General features: G+C 49.6%; 1 protein-coding gene across 3 annotated transcripts in view; it reads left to right on the top strand.

The window, feature by feature from the left end:
* The first annotated feature begins 100 nt into the window (after window positions 1-100).
* Window positions 101-10,601, top strand: part of LOC121495723 (cytochrome P450 4F3) — a 20,165-nt gene continuing 9,664 nt past the window's right edge. The window contains exons 1-9 of one of the 3 annotated variants that reach the window (XM_041763594.1): window positions 101-213; window positions 564-762; window positions 2,754-2,898; window positions 5,701-5,754; window positions 5,855-5,982; window positions 8,068-8,189; window positions 8,955-9,225; window positions 10,231-10,297; window positions 10,521-10,601. The exon at window positions 10,521-10,601 is cut by the window's right edge and continues 49 nt beyond it. In XM_041763594.1, the coding sequence (XP_041619528.1) occupies window positions 565-762; window positions 2,754-2,898; window positions 5,701-5,754; window positions 5,855-5,982; window positions 8,068-8,189; window positions 8,955-9,225; window positions 10,231-10,297; window positions 10,521-10,601 (1,066 nt within the window). In that variant the 5' untranslated portion in view covers window positions 101-213; window position 564. Of the gene's footprint in view, window positions 214-521; window positions 763-2,753; window positions 2,899-4,476; window positions 4,622-5,700; window positions 5,755-5,854; window positions 5,983-8,067; window positions 8,190-8,954; window positions 9,226-10,230; window positions 10,298-10,520 lie in introns of those variants that run through there. The other 2 variants (XM_041763595.1, XM_041763592.1) reach the window with 2 other exon arrangements.

Genomic DNA, 10,601 nt, shown 5'->3' on the forward strand with positions numbered 1-10,601 from the left:
GCCAAGTAGGGAGGAAGTAAGCAGGCAGGCAGGGATTGGCTGGTTTAGCCTGGCCACTGGCAGTGTCCCCTAGGTCAGCGGCCAGAAGCAAAGACTTTCGGAGAGGAGAGGAGAGGAGAGGAGAGGAGAGGAGAGGAGAGGAGAGGAGAGGAGAGGAGAGGAGAGGAGAGGAGAGGAGAGGAGGCTGTGTGGATAAGCTGCTCCTGACTGAAGGTACGAGGCTGGGTGTCCTGGCCCCAGGTGGGGAAGGATTCTTCCCAAAGTGGGGTGGCTCCAGGGAGCAGCTGTCCTGGAGTGAGAGGGGCTACTCGTGGGTGATTAACTCTCTCTCACCCCGTCTCTTTCTCTCTCTCACTCTGCCTGTTCCTCTGGAAGTCTCCTGAACCTCCCCCACTTTGATCACCCTCCCTCCCCCCACACCATGTGGACAGTTCCCAGCACTCCCCATTTGCCTTGTCCCTCCCATCCTGGGCTCTTTCCCTCTGAAGTGAGCAGTCAGTGAGCTCACATTTCTGTCCCAGACCAGGTCCTGAGGGGCTCACCCTCTAATCCCTCTGCTCCAGGATGTTGCAACTGAGCCTGTCCTGGCTAGGACTGGGGCAGCTTGCAGCCTCCCCATGGGTGCTCCTGCTGCTGGCGGGGGCCACTTGGCTTCTGACCCGGATCCTGGCCTGGAGCTACAGCTTCTATGATATCCGTCGCCGCCTCCAGTGTTTCCCACAGCCTCCAAAGCGCAACTGGTTTTGGGGTCACTTGGGCCTGGTGAGTATGGGTGGAGGATGGGTCTGGGGTGTCAGGAAATGGACTTCCTGAAGGTTTGGGAATGATGCTCAGGGGTTGGCTGGGGTCTGGGTCAGTGGAGAAGCAGGGAGGCTAGTGGAGTCTTCCTTTTTCACCCACTCATTCTTCTGCTCTGCCATCCAGGCCATTTGCACATCTTTGTCCTCCCACCCTCTGCCTGTTTTGGATTTACTTCCTGCCTCTCTGAACCCACATTATTGTCCCTCTGAGGGCTCCCATGGTGGGCTGCACAGGGCACAGTCCTCTGGCATTCCCAGGATCCATGGTTACCCTGGAGACCTTGTCAGGGACCCTGTCCAGGGTCTGCTCCCTGCCTGGCCCATTCCCTTGTGTCTGCTCCCTACCTTACAGGAATTAGTTATGACCTCCCCACCCTACAGGGTTCTAACTTCCCACTCACACCTCTCCCCAGGCTAACTTCCTCTCAGCTTCCTCTTCCCTGCTAAGATGTTCCAATGGGCCCATTGCCCAACCTGAATAAAGATAACTGCTCACTTCTCTTTCCAGAAGCTTTCTTTGAGTCCTCACCAGCGAATCAGAGGTTGACCTTGACCTGGGTCTGCTCATGCCCCATTCAGGAGTTAATTGTCTCATTACTTATCTTCCACCTATCCAACTAGATAGTTGGATAGCTGCCCTGGGGAGCAGACACTAGAGTGCACAGTCCAGGGGCTAGCATCCAGCAGGCACTGAAAGTAAGTGTTTGATGACATAGGTGGTGAACTTGCCATCACCGGCCATGGTCAAGGCCAAAGGGATGAGCAGCTAGCTCCTCCCATCTCCAGGCAGGCTGAGGACACAGCTCACCTTAACTGCCCAGGTTGAGGACCATAGGTAGGGGGAGGACTTCCTGTGATTTTTATTGCTGATTATAGCTAATTTGGAACGGGGGCATTCTGAGGCTCATTGAAGGCTGCCTGAGATTCTGGGTCTTGGAATGTTCCTAACAAACCTTGGGGGTAGCAGGAATGTTATAAAGTTACTGCTCCCCCTCCCCCTCCAGGGCTTGGTCATGGATGCTGGTCTGGGTCACTCTTCTCTCTAGTTCATCTTGCTGTGTGACCTCAGCTGAGTCACTCTCCCTCTCTGGACTAATCTCATTAAGTTCCTCAGGGTTTTTGGGGAGCAGGGGGCAGTCACAATGGTGAAATGCCTTCTGTTCACCTGTCTGGAGCACCTGAGGGCTTTTGTCAGGCCAGGATGGGGCATCCTGGAGGGATGGAGGGGGACTGGAGAGCATGTCTCCCCAAGAGCTAACCCTGCCCTCCTTCTCCATTTGGTGGATGTGGCTTTGGTGTCTTCATTTGTAAGGGACACAACTGATCAGAGTCCATAGGATCAGGGGACACAGGTATGAAGAGATAGATGATAGATACATAGATAGATAGATAATAGATAGATAATAGATAGATGATATACAGATAGACAGGATTCACTATGTACAGCCTGGTAGGCAGTAGGGACTCATAGGTGGGAGCTGCCCTCCTGTCTGATGAGCAGAGTTCACATCTGTCCCCTGGGGTTTACCAGGACTGGAAGGGCTGCAGACATGTCACCATGTGAGGAACTGGGGGCTGTGTGGACTGGCCAGGACCTAACAGGATGCGGGAATGAGGCCTAGTACAAGTCCTGAGGCCACTCTGCTGCCCACAAAACTCTTGTATGGGGACCTCTCTGAGTTTGGAACCACTCTCAGGACCAGAAAAATCCCACTTCTCAAGCCAAGGTCAGCCTCTCTGTGGGGAGAGAGCATGTCTTCTCCCTGTGTCCTTGGATTCACCCTTGGGATGTGGAGAGCCTCCAGACCCATCTGTCCTCAGAGAGAAATAGGGGGAGGAAGCAGAGATTCCCTCCATCCACGTAGAATCTGGACACTCTGTCCACTGTAGAGGCTGCAGGGGGCCCTGCTGTGTCTTCTTCTGTGGAGGTGACATCCCCTGTCTTGCTTGTAGGCCCCCCCCTCGGAGCAGGGCTTGAGGGTCATAATTCAGCTGGTGGCCACCTATACCCAGGGGTTTAAGATGTGGATGGGCCCCATCAAGCCCCTTGTTGTTTTGTGCCACCCCGACTTGATCCGGAATATCACCAGTGCCTCAGGTACTCTTGCAGAGCTTGTGGTGGTGGGTGCCTTGATACAACCCAGGGCTTCCAACGCCTCCACCTCCACCTTCCTTGCACCCCCTGCAGGTCCCTGGGCCCTCCTCCCCTCTTCTCTCTTAGCTATATTCCTCTTCTCTTCATGTATTCAGCAATTCCCCTTTCATCCTCTACTCCCTCCACTGCTGTCTCCTCCCCTGCCTGCACCATGAGTCCCCAAGAGACCTCATTCCAAGGCTCTGTCCTGGAATAACCCTCAGTCATGATGATATGGGTCTAGACAAGAGATCTGTCACCTGGTGAAGTAAGAATTGGCCAGATGGAATGGTGCAGCAGGTCACAGGTGAATCAAGGCCTCTGCTGGGGCAGGCTGGAAGACTTCCTGGAGGAGTTACTGGACCTAGATCTGGGATGACAAGTAGAAATTTTTTAGAGCAGAGAGCAGAGTGATGCAGTGGGTACTGATAGCATCTGAGGTCCCCTGCCAGGTCTGGCCTCATTGTCACCCATCTGCAGGGCCAGAGCTTTGAGGTTTGGCAGCTGGTGGAGTACCTGGGCTGCTGTTTCTGTGACATCCACTTCTGGTGGGTTGATTCCTTCCACCTTATCCTACAGCTTGTCTACTCCAAGTTCATTGCCCTCCCACTCCAGGCCCCAGGAATCTCCCCCTTAGGGAGACCCTACCCCAGCCTGGCTTCCATCCCTTCTGCTTCTTTCACCTCCAGACAGACTGACTGAGCAGGTTGATGAGCAGCACCCAACAGAGACCTTGGCTTTGAAACTCAGGTTCTGGGTGGCTTGGAAGGCCCCCAGCTCTTTCTGGCTGCCAAGATCTCTTTCAGTTGTGAGTGGTGGAAACTCAACCCTGTATAGTCTAATCAAAGACAATTTACAGTGAACTTCAGGGATGTTGTCTTCAACATGGCTGGATCCAGGTCAAAGAACATCATCAAAACCTGTATTAATTTTTTTTTGGTTCTGTTTTCCACTGAGGTGTTTCCACTCTTATTCTTGTAGATATGAGTCCAAGAAGTTTAACTCCTGTGGAATCGTCAGCTTACTGCCACAGTTCCAGGAAAAGTTGCAGAATTCCCTTCAATTTGTCTGGTCTACAGGGTCAACTTTTCATTTAATCACTGTGATCTGACCACCTGATCTTGGCAAGAGTAGATTCTCAGAGTTGTGGTTTTGGGGCTCAAAGCAATTCAGTGGCTAGGAACGGAGGTCCTGGATTCAGGCAGGGCTGGGTTTAGATGTCAGGAATGCACTGGGAGAATTATCTGGGAGAGTAGGCAAGTTACTTCATCCATCAGAGCCTCAGTTCTCTTACCTGGAACATGGGGATAGAGAGAAGCCAGGTGAACATAGTGTTTGGAATCCAAAATGCGGAATGACCCTTTTTGTTCTTGTAACCAAGAGACCCTAATTGTCATATCGATGGACCAGGGAAGGATCCTAGGAGGAGGCTGGGCTGCTGGAGGGATTTCATGGGGCTCAGAGCTGGGTCTTAGCCCAGCAGGTCCTTCTATTTGGCCACCTAGAAAGAGTGTGAATTGGGCCCTCTTTGTTCCTTTCCAGATTCAGAGCTCAGAGGAAGGTCTCCTGTACACACAGGACCTGGCAAGCACCTATGGGGATGTGTGCTGCTGGTGGGTGGGCCCTTGGCATGCAGTCATCCGCATCTTCCACCCCACCTACATCAAGCCTGTGCTCTTTTCTTCAGGTAGACACCCCATGGTCATGGCTTGCTCACAGCTGAGGTCTCTGTGCTGCTTCCAGCTTGGCTTGTGACCTAGAAGCAGCCAGGAGGGAATGTTCAGAGATGCCACTGTCTCTGTCTCACCTGGATCCTCACCTGCCAGACTTCGTTCTGGTCATATCCGCTCACACCTAGGGTGTGATTTTGCAATGTCTGTTGTATGACCGTGTCTGGTCTCTTTTATGTTTCTACCTGCCTCTGGTTCCACCTAGAATACATTATGCTTGGTTATACCTGGTATATGGTTACTCCCGAGCCATATGAAGATGGGCTTACTTGTGTTTGGTTCCGCTGTGGCCAAGAATATCTGATGCCATTTGAGATGTCTGCTCCTCCTGTTGGTCATGTCTGAACCAAGTTTGGGTTTTGTCTGCACTCCACAACCCAGAGTTCTTCTGAGAAATGTCGAAGACTATGTGAATCTTGTCCAGGGTAGGTCTTAGATATATCTGCGTCATATCTGGTCCACATCTGTGACATTAGTGGGGCCATAATTAAGTCCTGCCTGGGATCATCTGTGGGTCACCCTGAGGTTGTGTCAGATTGTCTTAGGGTCCATGTCAGAACATGGTACATGATGTCAATGTGTGCTATGCATGTTGTTCCTTGTCAGGACATGTTAACACTGGTTGGGGCTATGTGAGAAGTCTCGGGAGATGTCAGGGGGTTCCAGAACAGATGTGGTGTCCCAATTCCTTGTAAAGGCATATTGTGGGGTGCTAATTTATGTTTTGGTGTTTTGAAAATGTTGGACATGGTAGAAGCCATGTCAAGGTATGTTGAGGAATGTTCTTGCATGTTAGGGTGCATATAATTAAATGGGGGTGTGTCTGCAGGCCTTGTCTTTGTTGCTATGTGCTGTAGCCTGGTCTGGTCTCCCCTCATCTCCCTACTCCTCTTGTTTCCTCTGCTCTTGTTTCCATTCCTGCTGCACTGGGCTTGGAGGGGGTATGCAGACCCCTGGTTGGGAGCCCTCACCCCCCAAACCCAAAGCGCTTCCTCTCCCTCTTTTTATGACCCCTGATTGTCCTCATTTATGTCAGCTGCCATTGCGCCCAAGGACATGGTCTTCTATAGCTTCCTGAAGCCCTGGCTGGGTGAGTAAATTGGGTAAAGGGGACTGAGGACCCCTTTGCGGTCCTTGGGGACTCAGTGGAAGGCACTGCCCTTGCCACTCCTTGTGGCTACCTCTACTAGGGGATGGGCTTCTGCTGAGTGCTGGTGACAAATGGAGCAGCCACCGCCGCATGCTGACACCTGCCTTCCACTTCAACATCCTGAAGCCCTATGTGAAGATTTTCAATTACAGCACAAATGTCATGCATGTGAGTCTCTGGAAACCAGGGTCCCAGCTGAAGCCTTGGGGGTGATGGGGGCTCTGTGACATCTTGTCTAGAATTTTGGTTCTTCTGGGTTAGCTTTGGGGCCATTGATCTTGCTCTCTAAGCCTCAGTTTTCTCAGCTGTACAATGAAAATAGCAGCCCACACTTTGCTGGGTGGTCAAGATAATGTAAGATAGTCACGTTCGTGGCACATAGTAGGTGCTCAAAAGATGTTAGTTTCTATGTTTCCCTTACAAAGAAGCTTTGGAACCAGAGACACAGTTGAATATCCATGAACATCACATAGTAGTTATTACTGAATTAATGAACCACTTCCAAACTCATTGGTCTAAAACAATGAATGTTTATTATTGCTAACAAGTCTCTGAGTCGGTTCGCTGGGTCTTCTGGATCTGGGTAGGGTCACATTTACCTGTGATCAGCTGTGGGTCAGGTATTACTTTGCTGATCTGAGCTCTCACATGTCTGGGGCTTGGTGGCTGCAGGCTGATCTAGGTTGGTCTCAGCTTAGACAACGGAACTTTCTTTAGTGTGATTCTCTGCCTCCAGGAGGCATCACAGGCTAGTTCACATGGCTGAGGCAGGGGTCAAAGAGACTGAGAGAAAACTTCAATGCCTCTTGAGATCTAGGTTTAGGAAGATCACCTCATCATTTTCACCATGGTCTATTGGCCAAAGCAAAGCAAAAGGTCAGCATAGAATCCAAAGGTAGTGAAAGGGGCTCCATCCCTTAATGGATGTTGCAGAAAAATCACACTGCAAAGGGTATGGATACAGAGAAGTGAAAAAATGGAAGTGGGGATTTTGTAAAGTGCCTGGGATTTTTTTTCATACTTGCAAGCTGAAGAGTGAGATTATTATTGTTTTGTGGATTCTGTCAGAAGACATGAGACTTCTGTGTTAGAGACAAAGAACAGTTTATTACTCATGGCACAGCAAGCACATATGCTTCTTGGTTTGCATTCTTGGTTTGCATTCTTTCTTCTTGGTTTGCACATATGCTTCTTGGTTTGCATTCTGATGACCTCATGAGGTCATCAGACTTCATGAGAATAACACAAGTGGGCTTCAATGCTTATATAGTATGTTGCATTAAGAGGAGGTTTAGGGACTCCATGATTTTTTTTTTTTTGTCAATTAGAAGCAAAGCTGACATTTGTCCAGGGGGAAACAGTACCTTATCCCTCAAGGGTGTTTGCTGCAAACACAGCTCTGGGTCTTGCATTTTTTGGCATATCAGCAAGAATATGCAGTGGTGTTCGGGGTCCATGGACTACCTTTCTCAAAAAGGAGACTTTTTCTTTCCTTTTTAAAAAGATTTTATTTATTTATTAGAAAGCAAGTGAGAGCAGAGAGAGCACAAGTGGGAGGGAGGAGCAGGCTCTCCACTGAGCAGGGAGCCCTGATGTGGGACTCCAGTCTAGGACCCTAGGATCATCACCTGAGCCAAAGGGAGATGCTTAATCAATTGAGCCACCCAGGTGCCCCCAAAGGATATTTTTTCTTAACTTGTAACAATGAAGTTGGTGAAAGCTAACTTTTATTAAGTACTTACTGTATGCTAGAAACCATGTGCATATTTCATGACATATACTCTCTGATTTGATTTTTACAACTCTATGAGGTAGAGAGGATCTTGTCTATTACAGGTAGTGACAATGAGGTTCAGAGAAGCTAGGGAGCTTGCCCACATTCACACAGCTAGCAAGTAAGCTAGTAAGTGGAGCTTGGATTCCAACTTGGTTTCTTTGACACCAGAGCAAGTCGTCTTAACTGTTAGTAAGTTTTGATAGGTGGATCCCAGAGGGCAGTGAGCTGAGCAAGGGCACACTGAGTTTAGAAGGCAGAGCCAGAATTTGAACTCAGATCTCCTGACTCTCAGCCATGGGGCCTTAACTGTGACAATTTCTACTTCTACCCAAGTAGAAGTAGTCTCGGTCCTCCCTGAGGATGGTTGTCGAGGGCCAGGAGGCTAGGTTTGGGGATTGCATCTTGGTGGTTGGTGTTGGGGAGGGCTTTCAGAGGAGGCAGGTTCCAGCCCCAGTTCTGCTTCCCTCTCTGCCCAGGCCAAGTGGAAGCGCCTGGTGTCAGAGGGCAGCACCCATCTGGACATGTTTGAACACATCAGCCTCATGACCCTGGACAGTCTGCAGAAATGTGTCTTCAGTTTTGACAGCAATTGCCAGGAGTAAGTCTCTGCTCAGGGTCTGAAATATTAGCCATAGACCCAAGGGAGTAGATGGGAAGGGAGGGATGATCAACACAAGCAGAAGGGACTTCCTGAAGGAGATGGATCAGAACTAGACATTGAGGGACAAGGAAGGGAAAGAGGAACAGTGATCCTTTAGGGTAGGTAGAAATGTGTGATAAAGTCCAGGGGGCTATGATGAGCAAAGCATGTGCCACAGTGAGGAGTCTCTTTGGGAATGAGTTTGGAGGCATTGGCAGAGGCTGTATCTTAAGGATATTCAAAGACTAGGCAAAGGCACTAGAATTTTTTCGAGTTTTCTCGGAGGCATGGAAAGTGGTTGAGCATTGAGAGTCATGGGGAAAGCTGTTCTTGGATTTCTGATTCTAGAGAAGACCAGCCATTGTGTAGATAGTGGATTTTGTTCCAAAGAGATGCTAGAGTAGGGAGGGAGCTGGGTCCATTGACCTAATGAGAGAAGATAAAGTCTGAGGTGTATGGAGATGGAGGACAAAAGTACAATATCTCAGCTGGGATTTAATGGGTCAGGGGCATTGAGGCGGCTCACAGCAATGGGAATCAGGGAAGGAAGAGAGTGTGGGGAGTCATGTCTCTTGGGTCATCCTACCATGTACCTGTGGGACCATCTGCTCCTGGATACCAATTTTTCTGATGGGAAGTAGCTCCCAGCATCTGGTGGGAGGCATTTTTCTCAGTCTTCAGGTGAGCTAAGTTGTGGCCTCCTTTCATGTCCTCATCCTACAGGAAGCCTAGTGAATATATTGCTGCCATATTAGAACTCAGTGCCCTTGTGGCAAAACGGCATCAGCAGATCTTCTTGCACACGGACTTCCTGTACTACCTCACTCCAGACGGACAGCGCTTCCGCAGAGCCTGCCGCCTGGTGCACAACTTCACAGATGCTGTCATTCAGGAACGGCGCCGCACTCTCCCGGTTCAGGGTGTTGATGACTTCCTCATGACCAAGGCTAAGACTAAGACTTTGGACTTCATTGATGTGCTCCTGCTGTCCAAGGTGAGTTTCTCTGGGATCTGAATTCAAGAGGTAGAATGGACCTTGATTTCAAATTTCACACTGAAGAACTTACACTTGGCCCAGAGGGTACTGTGTGCTTGAGAGCCAAGGGAGGTGCTTGAGAAAGGGAGGGATGGATTATGGATATGTTTTAGAGATTAGTATGTGGAATCTAGACTGTAGAGGTCTTCTAATTTTGAATCTGTGACCTGAGATTTTACTCTTTTACTCGAGACTTTGCTTAATAAGGTAGTTGTGTGTGTGTGTGTGTGTGTGTGTGTGTGTATTTATGTACCAGAACCTGGATCAGAGAAGCCCATTTATTACTCACAGAAGTAAGAGTAGCCAGAGTAGAACTGTAGCTGTGATTCCTCATTCTAAGATTCTTCTGGGAGCTATCTGATGCTTTTATCTGTACACGCAGCCATGCTCCATCCCAGAAGAGGTAACTATACATTATGAAGCTTGGAACTTATATAAGACTGCTGACACATCTGCACCTTCTTCTGTGTGTGTGTGTGTGTATGTGTGTGTGTGTGTGTGTATGTATGTGCATCCATGCAAGTGATGACAGAGAGAGAGAGTTAGAATGTAAAGTCCACTTTGCGGAGAAGGCAGTCTATAGGTTCTGTTGGGGTTTTTTTTTGCCAAGGGAGATGAGGAATCTCTGGATTTACTATCCTAGAATGTAATCCAGGTTGCCAGTAACTTTTTTCCAGAAAGTTCTCATCATGTAGAAACAGGGAAATATTCATGGATAACTGATTCTTCTCACCAAGGACAAAGCAGGAGGGAAAGAGGCCAAGCAAGAGAAGAGGGTGGGGTGGGGGCCTCTGGTGATAGTGAGCAAAGGAGGTTTAAGGGTGAAGGGTCGGCTTGGGATTCTGGATGGATGAGAGAACTTCAGAGACTGTCTCAGATTATGCTCAGGAGCTCTCAAAACTGATATGATTTGGGGTGTGTGTGTGTGTGTGTGTGTGTGTGTGTGTCTTACTTTCTCTCCAGGATGAAGATGGAAAGCAATTGTCAGACAAGGATATCCGAGCTGAAGCTGACACCTTTATGTTTGAGGGTGAGCATCCCAGTGTGGAACTATAGGGGGGCAGGGGACTGCCAATCCGGGACACTTGGCAGGTGGGTCCTGGATTGGACCAGGATTCGTCATTGGGTCCTTCGCAGGACCACCCCATTCCATCCCATCCTCCCATCCTCCCTGAGGGCCTTAATTAAAGGCGCTGCCCACCCTCTGGTGCTGAACAAGCCCAGAGACCCAAGCCTGTCTGGCTGCCTCTCAGGCCATGACACCACAGCCAGTGGCCTCTCCTGGGTCCTGTTCAACCTGGCAAAGCACCCAGAATACCAGGAGCGCTGCCGGC

Source organism: Vulpes lagopus, chromosome 7, assembly GCF_018345385.1.
Source record: "Vulpes lagopus strain Blue_001 chromosome 7, ASM1834538v1, whole genome shotgun sequence".
Lineage (NCBI taxonomy): Eukaryota > Metazoa > Chordata > Mammalia > Carnivora > Canidae > Vulpes > Vulpes lagopus.